The sequence below is a fragment of the Hyperolius riggenbachi genome, chromosome 9 (assembly GCF_040937935.1).
Source record: "Hyperolius riggenbachi isolate aHypRig1 chromosome 9, aHypRig1.pri, whole genome shotgun sequence".
Classification (NCBI taxonomy): Eukaryota; Metazoa; Chordata; class Amphibia; order Anura; family Hyperoliidae; genus Hyperolius; species Hyperolius riggenbachi.
In genome coordinates, this window is record NC_090654.1 from 49,233,360 (window position 1) to 49,252,146 (window position 18,787).

Sequence of the window (18,787 nt, forward strand, 5' to 3'; positions counted from 1 at the left end):
GCATGAAACCACATACTGGTTACACAATGCAATGCGTTTACAGTAGTGTGCACGACACCACATACTGGTTACACAATACAATGCCTGCGTAGGAGTGTGCATGACACCACATAAAGGTTTCACAATGCAATGTGTGCACAGGAGTGTGCATGAGACCACATACTAATTACACAATACAATGCCTGCATAGGAATGTGCATGACACCACATAAAGGCTACACAATGCAATGTGTGCACAGGAGTGTGCATGAGACCACATACTGGTTACACAATGCTATGTGTACACAGGACTGTGCATGAAACCATGCCAGTTCCACAATGAAATGTGCACACTGGACTGTGCATAAGGCCACATAATCACTACTATTGCAATACTGTATGTGTACAGGACTGTGCATGAGACTATGCCGGTTACACAATGTCATTTATGTATAGGGCTATCAGCTGCGATGGGGCTCATGAGCACGTGGTGCCCTGTTTGTCTATACCTTGTCTTTTTTGTGTTCTCCTCATTCTCTTACTGCCAGACACATGTACATAAATCAAGCAGCAGTGATGGTGGGTGCAGGTGGGTGCAGGGTCCACAAAGGGTGGGGATTGGGGAAAGTCTACAAAGCCTGCAGGGAAGCTGTGCTTAGAGCGGCAGTCCACTCATATTCATAGGGGAAGACACAATTGTTCAAGTTTGCCTTGAGTTGAGGGCTTTGTGGAAATTTTGCTATAGTGTCTCGTAATTTCTAGTCACGTCTCTTAGGAGTTCTACGTGGTCCAAGATAACATTGTTGTGTCTTTTGTTCATACAAATTGACTAATGCAATCCTCTTTTAGGGTGATGTTGGTATGCCTGGTCCCCCCGGGCCTCCTGGTCTGCAGGGTATCGCAGGGCCATCTGGCCAACCAGGTCAGAGAGGAGAACCTGGGCTGGCAGGCCCATCTGGACCACCTGGGGAGAGGGTAAGCCTCTGCAACCTATAGCTTATAATTTTAAGTGATATAGATCCTATAAGGTCTCTCAATGGTATTTTATTCAGGGTTTGATTGGTTTTCCTGGGAGGGACGGAAATCCAGGATCAATGGGACCTCCGGGAACAACTGGAGCAACGGTAAGACATTTATCCTCCTTTTCACCGTAAGTCTTATAATATTCATTAACAGGAACCGTACTGCTTACCGTATTAGCTAATATTTATTTTTTAACCCAGGGCCCACCAGGACCTCCAGGAATAAAAGGTGATAAGGTAAGGCAACTTCACCCCAACCATCTTCTAACTTATAATGATAAACTGGTCCACCACTTTGAACATTAATGTAGGAAACACCATTTGACATTTATAAAATGAGAAAGATAATAATCGGTTAAAGGAAACCAGAGACGTTTTAAAATCGAAGTTGTATACATTTCTGGGGCTTCCTCCAGCTCCATGCGCACGGATCGCTCCCACGCCGCCATCCTCAGTCTTCTGTATCGCCGGTACCAGGTCCCGTAAATTCAACCAGTTTGCGCAAGAGAAGTGCGCCCTCTACGTATCTCTCTGGCGGCTGGGAGCAATCTGTGTGCATGGGGCTGGAGGAAGTCCCAGGTATGTATAAAACTTCTATTTTAAAACGTCTCTGTTACACTTTAAACCAGAACTGATATTTCCTTCAGGCAGTGCTGTTTGTTGATGATACCCCTCACCAGCCCAGACTCACTGAATCCATATAACAAACACTCCCCATGATTGTTATGAGGGGTGTGTAGCCAGGGGTGGTCGGAAATGCAGATTTCCAATTCCGTGGAAATTCTGATTTCCCCCAATGCCAATTATGGATTCTACTGGATTTCCAACTTCTTTTTTTGGTAATTTTTTGCATTCTCTGATTGGTCCAATGCTTCCACGTTCTCTGTTTGTCCTAAAATTACTGGGTTGCGGTAATGCGATATGTCAGCTGAAATCCTATTTCCAATTTATGATTGGAAATGTGGAAATTTTAATTTCGCTAAATCTGAATGAGTATTCCTATGTGTAACCTCTTTCTAAAAGCATTATACTGTTTTTGGACAACCTGCGTCTATTCGGGTCAGAATATTTTCGTGCAAATCCAGAAAAGTTGCGAAAATCAGTACATACTAAAGCTAAAGCAATAACAGCTTAAAGGATATCCGAGGGGACATGTGACATGATGAGATAGACATGTGTATTTACAGTGCCTAGCACACAAATAACTAGGCTTTGTTCCTTTTTTCATTTCTCTGTCTGAAAGAGTTAAATATCAGGTATGTAAGTGGCTGACTCAGTCCTGACTCAGACAAGAAGTGACTACAGTGTGACCCTCACTGATAAGAAATTCCAACTATAAAACAATTTCCTAGCAGAAAATGGCTTCTGAGAGCAAGAAAGAGATAAAAAGGTGAATTTCTTATCAGTGAGGGTCACACTGTAGTCACTTCCTGTCTGAGTCAGGACTGAGTCGGCCACTTACATACCTGATATTTAACTATTTCAGGCAGAGAAAGAAAAAAAGGAACACAGCATAATCAATTGTCACCTCGGGTATCCTTTAATTAGTTAGTTACATTAACCTATTATCAGCTTCAAAGGAATAATCTCGTTTGAGATAAGTGCACTGCTTTTGAATTCAGCCAGCATAAGCCGTTGTGCTGTAAATTCTTGGAATACTTTGATGTCTCTCTGCTAACAGAGGACATAGAGACTGAAAGAAGAAGTCCTTTATTATGGTCTCACTCTGCACCTAGTGATAAGTGGCCATAAATACACATTACAGCAGTGCTAATTAGTAGCAAGGGAATGTAACAAATAAGAAATAAAAGAAATGGGCTAAAATAAATTGGCCTGTAGCGCTTGCAAGCCTCTAAATAAATTGTCTGGTAAAGGGTTAATAGCACCTTCCACGTCATCGCTATGCCATCCAGGTTCCCTTTGTTATGCAAATCAGTAGTGCCAGTTTAGACTTTAAAATTACTATTCCCCCTTTCTTAGTGGAACTAGCATCTGCCTATGCCTGAAAACAGCCATGACTGCAGGTGAACTGTGATGACCGAAATCATCAATGGACATCTTCTGCTTCTAAGTGACACTTTAACCTTCTCACTACGGAGTCTCCCATATTATACGCTAATTATGTATCTCTTTATGCAACATGAACAAAAAATTCACAGTTCATAATGTCTGAAAGGAAGAAAGCCAAGCTTGGAACAACAGGTACAGGATTCTCACCAGTGGAGTGGTATGAAATGATTAGGATTTGGCGTAATAGCATCTATGAAACCGAATAATCCTATAATAGCCAGGGCCGGATTTGTACTTCTTACCGCCCAAGGCCGACTATTACCAGCCGCCCCAACCGAAACCGTATCCTACCACCTCTCTCCACACACACACACACACACACCCACCCAAACATTTTTGGGCCGCTGGTGTCCTCTATTGCGGCTAGTGCCGAGGTCTCCATGGCAATATGAAGTTAATCAATCACGTCTCACTGGGAACTGGTTAATCAAGCGATCTACAGGTGATGGGCGTGGTGGGAGCCACCCACCACGCACACATTGTCAAAAGTGGCTCACAATTGGACATTGAGTGGGGTCAGCAACACGTAAAAGTGAGTCCTGTACCCACTGCTGTTTTCAGGGTAACAGCGCTGGCCAATCAATAATTAAGAAATGGGTACTTTGAGAGGCTGCCTTCTGTATTCTGTACTATTTGCTGGTGCGGCCCCTGGTCCTTTCATCCCCCACGTCAAGTGCGTGACACCCGGCCTTCTGTAACTGCCTGCAGCTGCTGCTATGTCATTGGACAAGGCCTGGCTTTTTGCTAGTCACACACTGTTCACAAACTTTTGGTTAACGGACTGCAGCTGCCTGTAGCACAGCACAGGCAGATGCCAGCTGGTACTAATAGTGCAGTTATCCTGACCCCTTTCATTTGTTTGGACACTTGCAAATAATGCCCTGCAAATAATGCCCACTGTCTGCAGGCCGCCCCTTGTTTATCTGGTGCCCTAGGCCATGGCCTATGTGGCCTTGCCAGAAATCCGGCCATGATAATAGCTAACCCTGGGCAGGTGTCTCCTTGCTGCAGACATAAACAGGCAAGTCTGATATAATTGCTCTGGCTCTTACCCACTTTGTCCAAAACTAAATTAAAGGAACACTATTGCGAAAAATTGTAAACTAGGAACAAATACACATAAAAAATACATTTCTCCCAGCGCAAGCTAAGCTATAAATTACTTTTCTCCTATGTTGCAGTAACTTGCAGTAGTTAGTAAAAATCCAATAGATCTGCTAGGTTTTGGACTAGTCCATATGCTTGTCGGGGATTCTTAGTATTTCCTTTACTCTTCACAAAATCACTTCCTGGATAGGATCTATATACCAAGGTGCCCTACTCTTTTGCACACTATTTGGACAGGTGAACTGAGCAACTGCCATTTATTAAGTGCTTTTGAGAATAAAGAAAGCTCTGAAAATCCCCATGAGGAGATGGACTAGTCCAAAACTTGTTAGATTTTTACTATCTACTGTACGTGACAGCCACATAGGAGAAAAGTAATTTATAGCACATTTTACTCTGGCATTTTATATGTTTGCATAAACTTGTATTTTAAATTTTACATTTTTTTGTAATAGTAGTCCTTTAATTTTCGTCAGGTTTTCATCCATATTATGGAGCGTTACAATTTTTCGTATATAAGAATGCATTTTGCAAGACCATTTTACCAATATTAATTCCATTGTTGTCATTTTCGTTTTTCTAACAGGGCGACCAAGGAATTGGTCTGTTGGGCCCAAGAGGGGAGAGAGGCGATCCGGGATCTCGGGTATGTATTTACTTATCATCATACTTCTGATCATACAGGTACACAGTATACACTTGTTATGGGCTTCTGGTAATGACAGCACTACATCTGACCAATGACTGGAAGAATCCATGATAAAATCAGCAAACTCGGAGTAAAGCCAACTTAAAGTGTACCCGAGGTGACATGTGACATGTGACATGATGAGATAAACATGTGTATGTTCAGTACAAAACATATTAATAACTTGGCTTTTTTACTTGATTTATTTTGCTGCCTGAGAGAGTTAATTTCCAGGCATGCAAGTGACAGCTTCTGTCTTGTCCGTACCTTGTCAGGAATATAGTAAACTTCACTGATAAGCAAACTACAGCCATAAAAAGTTTTTCTGGCAAAATACAACTTCTGAGGGCAGGAGAGAGATAGAAAAGTTTATGTATCATAACTCTGCGACACTTAAAGAGAACCCGAGGTGGGGATCGTAGAAAGAAATACATACACAGAGGCTGGGTCTGGCTATAGTGCCCAGCCTCTGTTGCTAGTTGAATCCCTGCTAAGTCCCCCCTGCGCTCCGCTCTCCCCCATAAATTACAGCCGCGCTGGCGACACGCAGCGTGTCGCAGCGGACTGTATTTACCTCACTAGTGTCACTCACGGCGCTCTCACACCTCCTGCAGAGCGCCGGTTCCCACCCGCGTCCCTTCCCTCTCCGCTGATTGGAGGGAGGAGACGCGGGTGGGGACCGGCGCTCTGCAGGAGGTGAGGGAGCGGCGTGAGTGACATTAGCAAGGTAAACAATGCCCGAGAGCGCGGCCGTAAATTATGGGAGAGCGGAGCACAGGGGGCACTTAGGGGGGATTTAACTAGCAACAGAGGCTGGGCACTATAGCCAAACCCAGCCTCTGTGTATAGATTTCTTTCTACGATCCCCACCTCGGGTTCTCTTTAACTTAAAATGTACCCGGGGCGGCTTAAAATAAAAATAAAAATGGACACAGAGGCATGTTCCCATCTGAAGGATATGCCTCTGTGTGCCCTGCTCACCGACCTCAGTGCCCCCTGTGCTCTGATAGCCCCCATGGAAGTTGTTGACATGCAGAGTGCCAGCAAACTAATGGGGAAAGGGTGTGCCTGTGCAGGATAGGAACTCCTGCATAACACCCCTTCCCCCACCTATCAGATCCTTATAACAGGCTCTCCTCTTCTTAGTCCTCGCATCTCCCCTGCCTTCTCCACGTCAATCAGCGCTGTGCTCTCAGAGTAGAGCACCAAAGCTGCTTATCCAGCATTGTGACCCCCAAAGGTCACAAAAGTGAAACCAATGGACTGCAGGAGCTAGGAGCCGCAGGGAGAGGAGGTTTATGGATGCTACCTGGTCCATTTTTCACTTTTCTGATTCCCGGAATGTGTTCTATTTAAAGAGAGTCTGAAGCGAGAATAGATCTCGCTTCAGACCTCATATATAGCAGGGGCACATGTGCCCCTGCTAAAACGCCGCCATCCCGTGGCTTAACGGGGGTCCCTGTCCCCCCAAATCCCCTCCGTAATGCGTGGGAGCGCTTCCGCATTGGGGCAGGGCTAACCGCCGCAGCCCTGCCCCACGCGCGTCTGTCAGCGCGTATCTCCGCCTCTCCCCCGCCCCTCTCAGTCTTCCTTCACTGAGAGGGGCGGGGGAGAGGCGGCGATGCGCGTCTGATAGACGCGCTGGGAGGCAGGGCTGCAGCCGTTAGCCCCTGCCTCCAGGAAGCAACAATCTACGACCAACTTGCGACCAAGGTTTGCGGGGGGTGGGTTGGGGGGTCAGGGACCCTCGTGCAGCCGCGGGATAGCGACGTTTTAGCAGGGGCACACATGCCCCTGCTATATATGAGAGCTGAAGCGAGATTTAGTCTCGCTTCAGTGTCTCTTTAAAGACTGCCATTGATCTGAGACAATAAAACATTTAATCTTCTTTGTAAAGTCTTAAATATAAAATAAAACCATGGCATATCTAAAAGGTAATTTTTAGGAGTGGTGGGTTAAATACAATTATTTATCTCTGTTTTTTTCACCTCAGGTTTACTTTAACTTTTATTTATTTTTATTTTTTATTTTATTTTTTTTCGCAAACAATCAGCAGCTTTACAAAAAGCCATGTCCCAACTTATTAGCTTGGCTTCATCAGGACCCTCCCGTAGTTGGGGGTAGTTTGCATCATGGTTTGCGTTGAACTATGAACACATTTATTATATGATAATCTATGAGAAACTAAAACAAAAGCTGAACCCTCAAACCCAATCAGAATAAGCAACCCCCCCCCCCCCCCCCCCCCCCCACTACCAACTACGGAGGCCTACTACTTCCTCTACAAAAAAAAAAAAAAAAGAGAGGGAAAACAAAAAAAGAAAAGAAAAAGAGAGAAGCTCCCACATCAAAAGCTCAGCAGTAGGCTACTCCCTCCCCTTCCCACCCCTCCCTACATCAATCAACTTACAACTTTCATTCAATCCACTTATCCCCGCATTCACACCATCCAACCATTTACTTTAACTTTTAACTATTATTCACCTGTCTCTGTAAAGCCACTCTCTAGTCTGTATATTTACTGATCAGGGGCATAACTAGAGGGGAGCACTGATGCAGTGGTGCCCAGAGCTGTGGGGGGCCCTAACTACTAACCTTCCCTTCCTCCTTCTATACAGCTGTCCTACAGAGAGGACTGTACTTAAAGGGGCACTAGGGCGAACATTTTTAAAATTTAAAGTAGGTGCAAACATTGACAAATAAGAAGCACATTTTTTCCAGAGTAAAATGAGCCATAAATTACTTTTCTCCTATGTTGCTGTCACTTACAGTAGGTAGGAGAAATCTGACAGAAGCGACAGGTTTTGGACTAGTCCATCTCTTAATGGGTGATTCTCAGGGATTTATTTATTTTCAAAAGCACTTAGTGAATAGCAGTTGCTCCGTCCATCTGCCAAAAAACTGTGTAGCGTGCAGGGAAGCTGGCCAGCATCTTTGTATAAATGCTTTTTAGGGAATATCTTTATAAAGAATAAAAGCCTTGCTGAGAATCCCCTATGGAGAGATGGACTAGCCCAAAACCTGTCACTTCTGTCAGATTTCTACTACCTACTGTAAGTGACAGCAACATAGGAGAAAAGTAATTTATGGCTCATTTTACTCTGGAAAAAACGTAGTTCTTAATTGTCTATATTTGCACATATTTTAAATTTTACAATTTTTCGCCATAGTGCCCCTTTAAAGGGAACCAGAGATGAACGTTTCACACAAAATAAACATATCAGTTGATAGCTTGTAAAGAATAAATGCTCTACCTGATAATTTTGCCGCTCTGGTGTGCCTTTTTTAGTGTTTTTTATCCATTATTGCTCCAGGAAAAATCAAATATGGCCGCCAGCTCATATCCCTTCTCCTTCCGGGTTATATGAGTTGTTCTGGATGTGCTGTCTAGGCTATATGAGACTAGGCTGCTATCTAGGCTATATGAGAAAGGCTGCTGTGTGCTTTCATTTTGGTATGATGTACTGCCTGTAGGAAGTGTCTCTCATAGGAATGAAACTGCCGTTATTATCAGTATCTAGTGCACACAGAGCACACAGGGATCATATTGCAGCCACAGAGCTTCTCTCTCAGCAGAGCAGCCCCTCCCAGTCATCACAGCTCTCAGTATGCAAAGCAGGAAATCTAAGCCAGGAGAGGGGAAGGCTTGGGCTTGAAAACACTTCACAGAAGAGTGACTCAGCTATAATGATTCCAGGTCAAACCTAGACTGAATAGTCGGTGGATTCTTATCACAGCTGCTAATAGACTAATTAAGCAGATAACAATGAAACTAAAAGCAGGGTAGGTGTTTACTGTCATGTTCCCACTGATAAATGTAATAAAATACATGAGGGTGCTTCATCTCTGGTTCTCTTTAAGATCAGGTGTTTTTGTGGCAATACTTGTTATGGGTGTGAAGATCATAATGGCACACTTGTTTTATGGCCCTTGTGAGATGGGCCCTCAGGCTGTGATAGGCACCAACGGGAGAAAAGCGAAGAGGTGTGAACATTGGTGAACATTGGGAGCCCCATGATTAGTAGTTATGCCACTGATACTGATCCTTGCTCCTTACATGTCATTGCTTTAACTCCTTCTACTTTCTGCCATTGTAGGGAGAGGATGGTCGCCCTGGGTTGGAAGGGGACCGTGGACCTGCAGTAAGTACTTCATATATCCCATTTTCATCCATCCTCTCTCCTCTGTTCTTTTGCAAATGATTCTACAGGTGCTTTTTCTAATGCAATTCCATTATCCTTTCATTAGGGCCTTCCTGGTAACAGAGGGGAACGAGGGGACAAGGTAAGGTTACATCATAAGACAAACAGCAGATCTGTATTTTTCCCAATAAATCAGATTTGTTTCATAAAGCTCTCCTACTAAAGCCTTTTACACGCGTTTGAGGGCTGTCGCCCAGCAGAGATTGGGACTCGATCCCACTGGAAACAGTTTTGGGCTGAGTTCTCTAGAGACGTATCTCTAGCTTAGAGGCTAGTAATGTGTCTGTTGCTATAGGTGGGGAGGAGGCAGGGCCGAATTTTTTTGGAAAGGCCACAAAGGCCATGGTCTTGGGCACTGAAAAATCAGAAGGGCGGCAGGATAAGGGGAGAGCCCTGTTTTGCTGCACACAGCCTTAATTCCAGAGCATTCCTGCATCTTCCTTACTTCCTGGTGTGACGAGACAGTGGTATCTTCTGATGATTCCGGGACATACAAGCTTCACTTTAGTGCCAAGGTTGTAGAGAGAAGAATTTCTGATCCGGGAAGAAGGTTTACTGCACAGCACACATTCCCATGAATATCTACTCCACTTTAGAACTCCAGCTGTCAGACAGTATAGACTCTGTTAATGACAATCCGTCTCTGGGAGGAGGTACCACCACAGTGCATGACTGAGCAGTTTTCTGCAGGTGGAGAGTAGGTTGTGTGTCTGATGTCTGCAGTCAAGTGACTCATCTATTGATATGGAGGGGGTAGGAGGAAAGATGCACGGTCCATAGGCAGGGTGAGTGGGAGAAGAATGAGCTCAGGGGTTGCTCAGGCATTGGGAGTCGATCTTTAGGTGACATCAGGGGGCCGCTGTACACACTCTAGGTACCCGCTAGATTCACACTAGAGGTGGTCTTTATTGGCCTGGCTTAATCTAGTGTACACACACTAGTTTAAACTTGGCTGAACCTACCAATAAAGATTGCTTCGGGAGAGAATCTAGTATGTGTACATTATTCTCCCATACACCCCATCTGCCAAAAGCCACTGCAAGCTAGCCATGCGTTTGTACAGCATCAGGCCCAAAACTGACCACCGAGGGATAAATTGAAGGGATTTACAAGGTTTATCAGACAGATCATGGCTGAGTTCTACACGAACGCATTGCTAGCGTGCACATCTGTTGCTATGGAGCGAGTTGTGGGCCAGGGACGTAACAATCAGCCCGCAGTGGACGCAACTGCAGGGGAGCCCTGGGGGGTAGAAGCCTGGGGAGGGGGGGGGGGTGGCTCTGGGGAGCCGTTTTTAGGAGCAGGGCACAGTGCAGGAGGGGGTAGCAGCAGTCACACACTACAGGACCCAGAGCCTTCTCCCTCCTTAGGTATGTATCTGTTGTTTTATTTAAAGGGGCACTACAGTGAAAAACTGTAAAATTTAAAAACTGTGCAAACATATACAAATAAGAAGTACATTTTTTCCAGAGTAAAATGAGCCATAAATTACTTTTCTCATATAATGCTGTCACTTACAAAAGGCAGTTGAAATCTGACTGAAGTGACAGGTTTTGGACTAGTCCATCTCTTCATAGGGGATTCTCAGCAAGGCTTTTAATCTTATAAAGATATTCCCTAAAAAGGATTTAAACAATGATGCTGGCCAGCTTCCCTGCTCGCTACAGTTTTTTTGCCAGTTGGACAGAGCAACTGCCATTTACTAAGTGCTTTTGAAAATAAATATATCCCTGAGAATCCCCTATAAAGAGATGGACTAGTCCAAAACCTGTCGCTTCTGTCAGAATTCTACTACCTACTGTGAGTGACAGCAACTTAGGAGAAAAGTAATTTATGGCTCATTTTACTGGGGAAAAAAAATGTACTTTTTATTTGTATATGTTTGCACATATTTAAAATTTTACAGTTTTTCGCTGTCGTGCCCCTTTAAAAATCCTTCAGGCTCACTTGAAGGAGAAGACGATTCTGTCAGATCAGGTGAAGATCACGGAGATGGGACTGTTCATGGTGGTAAATTTATCTCCGTGACACTTTGATCAGCCACACGCAAGCTGATTTAGTCAGAGAACTGCCTAGGGGGATTTCATAAAGCATTTTTGTTGTATAAAAATCAGAGATTATTTAACGTGCGTTCTTGTGATGGACAGAGCCGACCTAGAGAGAATGAGTTTATTTATTACACAACAAAATAGTTTCACTTTCCACGTTATGGTTGTGACTACCTTGTACTGTTCTGTTCTAGGGTGACCCGGGATCTATGGGCATTAAAGGAGACAAGGTAACAGTACTCATTCACAGGAACTTCACGTCTTTAGTTTGTCTATCTTATAGTCCAATACTAATGTCTCTACTTACCTTCTAGGGTGATACGCTAACCATTGAGGGGCCTCTTGGGCCTAAAGGAAACAAGGGAGAACTGGTAAGCCACACTAGTCAACTACGGTAGTTAGAATTCGTCACAATAGTCAACAACGGTAGTTAGAATTTGGAATTATATCTGTATCTGAATACTAGACTGTGGCTGATAAAACGGACAACGCTACAGCTGACTATGCAAAAGTAACTTGCTTATTAATGATCAGCTATTGGCAAAGGATATGTTTTATCTTTAAAACATGGCAAGATGTGCTATATAATTATTATGTTGCTGATCAGTTGGCTCGTGTCCCTCCTACCCAGGCAAAGAATCTTTCTCCCTTTGTGTAGGAATCAAATCCACTTGCTCCTTTCTCCTAAAAGCTATAGTCTGGTCCTCTCTGGTGGACCACATCTGTACATTTTCTGTACACTCTCCCTCTCCATACACACACTTAGGACATGCAAGAGATACAGGTATACCCTTAAACTCCTAGCCCTTTTATCGCTAGAGCCGTCGACTGGGCAGGACTACCAGTAGTCCTGTAAGGGGCCCACAGTGACTGGGGCCTAGCCTCCTCCCTACTGAGTAACATACATTTATCTGTTTCTAGGCTCCAGCAGTGTGCACTGAACAGCAAAAGCAGCTACAGAGTTAAGGAATTCCACACTGCGGCACCAAAATGGTGTGCATTTTTTTCAGTCACAGATCTTAATTCCTCTGTTATTAGCTTATTAATTCACTGGATATCCAGACCAGGACATACCATGTTTAGCATAGGTAAACAGAAGAAGATTCGTTCCTTGAAGCTGGGGGTTTTGTGTTGGTTACATCAATTGGTTTTTCTTATAGCTGAGCAACAGGTCAGATTACAGAGCAGCACAAAGCTTCTGCACATGTGTGCTGGGCTGGGAGAGACCAGTAATAATGCCAGCCTTATCACTAAGATAACAGACTATGCAGTCAGGCTTTCTGAGTAAAAAATAGAGCACTCTGTGATAACCTATCCCCACAATGACTGACAGCAGCAAATAACCAGAGAATTCAGAATCCTGCTAAATTGTACCTAATCTGTATTGTCTTCTATCCTCTGTCACTCTCTATTCCTCCCTTCTCTTGCTGTGCCTCCCCTTTACCTCCTCCTTCCCTCCCCTCCCAGGCCCATATACAACTTTTTCTCCTGAGTTATCGCCCAGGTGATAATTTCACATCTTGTCATAAAATGCCCTTTAAACGACTAGCAAGCAAAGAAATACTAAAAATAATTTTGATGGTGCTTTTTCACCAACTTTTGGGTACTTTTTCCAGTAGTAAAATGCTGAAAAGTTATTTTAAAGAGAAGTAAATTATCTCATAGAAGATAACTCAGGAAAAAAAGTTAATTGCATATGAGCCCCAGGCCCATATGCAATTAACTTTTTCACCTGAGTTATATCCAAGGTTATATTTTCAAACTTGTCAATAAAATGCCCTTTAAACCACCAGAAAGCAAAAAAATACTTCAAATAATTTTAATAGTACATTTTCTCCCCTTGTCTCCATGACATTAACTCATTCTGTTTTTTCCTTATCTTTCTCTTTTTTTGTTTTTCCTTTCTTTGCAAAAAATGTATTGCATCTGATGCGCATTGTACTATTATTATGATGTTACTACTTAGCCCCCCTGCGAGGGGACAGAATAATTGTACTGGCATAATAAAAACTATTTGTGCTACAAAATAAAAACCTTTGAAACGAATACATAGCTAGAGTGGAATGGTGGTGCAGATGATCATTGGTGTTCTTGATAGTCAGGGGACCATTCTTTTTTTCAGGGCTGTTAAGTGCCTCAAGCTTGGTCTTGGACACACCCCTTTATTCAGGTTATAAAGCGTGGTGTGTTAGATCACACCCAAGCATGCTATTTTTCTTGTATATGCAAAAATTCTAAAAATCTCTATTTTACACCAGGGTGAACGAGGGATGAAAGGTTCGGAGGGTGAAAAGGGCGAGAAAGGAGACCAAGGAGTTGGTGGAGAAAGGGTAAAACAAGACCATACATAAGATGAAATGGATCCCTTTTTCTATCAAATATATACTAATGACATGCATGTGATATGTTTTTCATACCGGTATATCTCTGCAGGGAGTAAAAGGAGAACCGGGTGACAAGGGCGCCCCTGGCTTTGTAGGGCCTCGTGGACCAGGTGGACAAAAGGTACAACAGATGTTAAAATTTACTACAGTGGTTTATAACATATACGGAATGTCTTTTCCTTGTTACATTGCGGAGTTTCACAATAGTGGCGTCAGGTATTTGGTTCTTGCTAATAAGAGTGTAACGGTCTTGTGTCGTAGCTCAGATGTCTGATTATATGGTGTTCTGCAGAATCACCAATAATACAGACGCTATACCTGATTATGGGTGACCTGCAGAATCACCAATAATACTAGTATAGCAGACAAAGAGCTGAGTGTGTAGTGATTTGGTGCAACCGTAAATTTAATAGTGAATGAGACCTCACCAGAGGGGCTGGTGAGGTACTATCAGTACACTGAGCGTGCACTAAAGTACAAGCTCCAGCAAGCTGGAGAAACAATACTGAAAGACGCTGAATCTCCCGAGGAGCGGGTGATTCAGAATGTACTGCAGGCAAGAGAACACCCAAGGGGCGGGTGACTCAGACTGTACTGCAGCCTAGTGATCACCCTAGGAGTGGGTGAGTCAGACTGTACTGCAGCCTAAGAGACACAATAAACTACAAATGACAGATTACCTAAGAAGCAGGTAATTAAGGCTGTACTACAGCCTAGCAGAACTCTTTCACCAGAGGAGCTGGCGTTGCTAGCACCTCACCAGTAGCGAGGGCCCACTGGTGAGTAGAATGGTCAGGCAGGCAAGGTTCGGCAACAGGATCGTGAGACAAGAGAGTAATCGGTAATCAGGCAGAGGTTCAGCAACAGGAAGGTATGTATCGGTACAGAATCGTGAGACAAGAGAGTAATCGGTAATCAGGCAGAGGTTCAGCAACAGGAAGGTATGTATCGGTACAGAATCGTGAGACAAGAGAGTAATCGGTAATCAGGCAGAGGTTCAGCAACAGGAAGGTATGTATCGGTACAGAATCGTGAGACAGGAGAGTAATCGGTAGTCAGGCAGAGGTTCAGCAACAGGTAGGCAGATAGGCAAAAGTACAGGATCAGAAAGCAGGATCAGAGTCAGAGTAAATAGCTAAGAGTCATACACAGGAGATCAATACAGTAAGCAATATCCTAGTCTTGGTGTGAAGTCCTTGGCATCAACACCCGGGAACTAGTCTTAACAAATAACAATAGCAAGTAGCAATATCCTAGACTAGGTGTGAAATCCTTAGCATCAACACCAGGGATCTAGCCTAAGGACTGAGCGCTAACACGCAAGTATTCATGACAACAGACAATGAGTGAATGAATCCCGGAGGCTTAAGAAGCAGAGGAGACCCCACTGGCGCGCCCCCCTTCCATCAGCCAATCCTAGGCGCCGTGGGACTCCTCTGACGTCAGCCGACCCGTAGGTCAGCTGACGGGCTTTCTCCCCGCATAAAGGTCCCGTCTGTGCGCGCGCTCGCGCGCTAAGGCGACCCCCTGCCCGAGAGAACGTTCCGTCCTCGGCGTCCTAGATGCTGGACGGACGGATGGCGTATGGAGGCAGCTGCGGCGGCGGTGCTGTTCGCCGCAGCTGCCTCGTGTCTTACAAAGAGCCTTTTTATGCTATCAGTTACATCAAATATTTATCAGGAATGTGCTGGAACTAACTCCAATAAAAAATAACCACATATAAAAAAAAAATACTGTATCACATTTCACATGAGGATCCTTATTCAATTCACTTTTTCTCCAATGTTTTCTCCTAGGTGATATTTTCAAACTTGTCAATAAAATGCCTTTTAAAGTACCAACAAGCAAGAAAAGACTTAAAATAATTTTGATAGTACCTTTGCACTTACTTTTAGGTACTTATTCGATTACAAAATGCTGAAAAATTATTTTAAAAAGAAGTTGAAAAATTATCTCCTGGGAGAAAACTCAGGTGACAAAGAAAATTGCATATAGACCCTTATCAATTATATCCTTTTAAGCAGGGGCATAACTAGAAATCACTGGGCCCCCCTGCAAAACTTTGGATGGGACACCGAATAGGGGCTGTGTACAAATCTTTCCCTACAAAACTTTGTATTATTCTTTATCAGTGGCTGAGCAGGTACAGTCATTAGAACAATTATGCAGAGAGCAGAAAGTTTTTTTCTCTTGGAGCCCTTAGTTGTCAGTCTCTTAGGACAAGGAAAAGAAACTTCTCCCCCCACCCCCCACCTGACCCCCTGTGGCTTCTGGGGCCCCCTACAGTTGCATCCTTTGCAGGGTCTATTGTTACACCCATGCTTAAGCCATCAGAAAGAAAGAAATAGTCATAATCATTTGACAGTTCTTTTTCAATTTTCGAATGCTGAAAAGTTAGTTTAAGCAAAAGATGAAAAATTATCTCCTGGGAGAAAACTTAGAAGAAAAAGTGAATTGAATAAGGGCCAAGTTATGTGAAATGTGATACAGTATTTTTTTAAAATGTGGTTAAGTCCAGTCTGAAGTCAGTCCTGTCATTGTTCAGTCCTGTCACCTGCCAGTCCAGTCTTCAGTTAGTCCTTTCATCAATCAGTCCTGTCATTGGTTAGCCCAGCCATCAGTTAGTCTTGCCATCAGTCAGCCCTGTCACCTGTCAGCCGTATCCTCAGTCAGTCCTGACACATCAGTCCAGCCAGTACTCTTGTCATCAGCCCAGCCTGCCCTCCCAGTTGGCTCCTCTTCCCTTACTGCAGGGAGCACCTCTCCTTTTCTTCTTATCACGAGTGGATCAGCCTTGGGGGTTGTGACCTGGTGGGCACCAGGCAGCAAAGAAGTGCATTGCCTGCTAGGGGTGGTGGCCCATCATCCCTTGAGGGGTGCACTGCTGACCCATGCCCACTTAGACCCGATGCCCTAGGGGTGCCTGCACCAATCACTGGTGCTGAGATAAACAGGCAGTGGGAGGGGGTGGGGGGGTGATGGGACACAGAGACATGTTTACTGCCTCATGACAGGTTTCTATGCCCCCCCAAGTCGCTCTCTGCCCCCCCCCCCCCCCCGTACTATAGCCCACCAAAAGTGGCAACAACTATTGTCGCTAATCTCAAGGGTAAAGGAGAAGATTCCCTGCCATTGGGTAGCTGTCTCTCCCTGGTCACTCCCCCTGCTGCTCCCCCGCCTCCCTGCACGCTGAGAGAGAATCTCACTCTCTTTCCAGCGTCGTGACCCCAGAGATCACAAAAATGAAAGTAAGCTGATGCAGGCCAACAGAGCAGCGGGGATGGCGGTTACCTGATCTGCCCAGCCCCCCGGATCAGGAAGCATAGTTTTTTTTTAATTTTATGTGCCCACCTCAGGCTCTCTTTAATATCTAATATCGGTGTCTAGGGTCAATATATGGAGCTAAATAACCTATTTTTGGTATAAAAATCAGAGTGCCTAGAGAAACCCATTCAAACTCCATGCGGATGTGTTCTGTCTAGGATTTAAACTTTGGACTGTATTAGAGGAAAGTGAGAGTGCTAAACATCAGGCATCCCACATATTTAGAATTTGGTTTTAAAGGGAACCTTAACTGCCGTGGGAAAATAAATTCACTTACCTGGGGGCTTTCCCAAGCCTCCTGCAGCCGTCCTGTGCCCGCGCCAGTCCTTCGGTGCCAAACGCGTCATGCGGACGCGCTTTACTGCAGTTTACGACGAGGAATGCGGAAGAGGCCCGAGGACGACTGGCAGTCGTCCGAAATCGAAACTTAGCGGCGGAGGGAGACCGGAGGGCACCGAAGGACCGGCGCGGGCACAGGACGGCTGCAGGAGGCTTGGGAAAGCCCCCAGGTAAGTGAATTTATTTTCCCACGGCATTTAAGGTTCCCTTTAAGTGTCGGACCTACACCTGTCTTTATGTTGTTTGGAATCTATTTCAGCTTACATAATGTTATCATTTTTTTTTGTAATTATTATTTGTCATTATTCTAGGGTGAAATGGGAGAACAAGGCGAAGCAGGAGAAGCAGTGAGTCATCATTTTGTGATACTTCTTATGGAGAAAAAGAAAATACACACTTAGTTTGGCTCAGCATGAAATTTGGAAAGTGTACACTCTGGCTAAAGAGACTATGAAGCCTGATCTTATATAGGAGAGAACAGAGGCGCCAAAAGGATAAAAGGGGTTTTAAATGAGCTTAAAAGCCAAAAATTTGGTAATTAGAGGAGGCAGTGGTGGACTCCAAGCAGACACAACACGACTGTACATTCAGTCTATTTATTAACGAACTCCAGATAAAACAAAGCAACGAGTTTCAAGGGTCAGTGCCCGCTTCCTCAGGCAATAGGAAAAGGAGTTACAGCATCTAGCAAAACAAACAACACTCGGCACCTCTATGAAGCCTAATCTACACAATCGATGGATCCCCTTCAGATAAAAAGTTATAATTAATTGATGTGTTTTTTCTTTTAAATCGCCCCCCTCCCTGAGCCTCATATACGATCACTTCCTTTGTGTAGCCCCACCCCCTTGCAGACAAGTGCCACAGTGCTTCTGTGGCACTCTTTATCTCCGATGGCACTCATCTGCATGGGGGTTGGGCTACATGCCAGATGTCAGCACATACGGGGGAGGGGGGATTGGAAAGAAAAAGACACTGCAAGTCATTATAACTTTTTATCCAAAGGGGATCCATATAATGTGTAATTTAGGAATTATAGACTCTTTAAGATGCAGGAACTATTTTAGAGCCACTCTCAGGGCTAAAATGGCGCCATTAGTTAGCAAGACACGTTCTTCTATATAGCTCCACCCACTCAGGAGGAAGGCGTTGGGATTAGCACATCAAAGTTTCTATTAACCGATCCAGTGAGCTAGCAGCTGTGTTATTTGTTCAGCGATTTGCTAGCCCCGATTTCCCCCTCCAGGGTGAAGCCAATTAAGGGCTAATTCAGTGGCTTAATAGAGTACTGGTTAGGGGCACTGCCTTTGAGATGTGAGACCAGGGTTCGAATCCTGGCTAGGGTCAGTACCTATTCAGTAAGGAGTTGAAGGCAAGACTCCCTAACACTGCAGGGTGGCCTCCTGAGCGCGTCCCAGTGGCTGCAGCTCTTGAGCGCTTTGAGTCCGACAGGAGAAAAGTGCTATACAAATGTTCGGACTAATTCACACTCGGCACAAAATCTTGCGATTGAGTGCGATTTGCGCTTGTGATTCAAGTTCAATAGAATGAGAATCACATCGCAATCGCCCCCGAAACGCTGCATGCAGCGCGTTTGCGATTGATTAAAATCCCAACCGCTGCA

At 44.5% G+C, this 18,787-nt stretch overlaps 1 protein-coding gene across 1 annotated transcript in view; it reads left to right on the forward strand.

Moving 5' to 3' along the window:
• Positions 1-18,787, forward strand: part of COL7A1 (collagen type VII alpha 1 chain) — a 331,680-nt gene that overhangs the window by 296,599 nt on the left and 16,294 nt on the right. Inside the window, exons 96-106 of the mRNA XM_068254821.1 lie at positions 829-954; positions 1,032-1,103; positions 1,203-1,238; positions 4,765-4,824; positions 8,964-9,008; positions 9,115-9,150; positions 11,311-11,346; positions 11,431-11,487; positions 13,375-13,446; positions 13,550-13,621; positions 17,475-17,510. Coding sequence (XP_068110922.1) covers positions 829-954; positions 1,032-1,103; positions 1,203-1,238; positions 4,765-4,824; positions 8,964-9,008; positions 9,115-9,150; positions 11,311-11,346; positions 11,431-11,487; positions 13,375-13,446; positions 13,550-13,621; positions 17,475-17,510 — 648 coding nt within the window. The remainder of the gene's footprint in view (positions 1-828; positions 955-1,031; positions 1,104-1,202; positions 1,239-4,764; positions 4,825-8,963; positions 9,009-9,114; positions 9,151-11,310; positions 11,347-11,430; positions 11,488-13,374; positions 13,447-13,549; positions 13,622-17,474; positions 17,511-18,787) is intronic.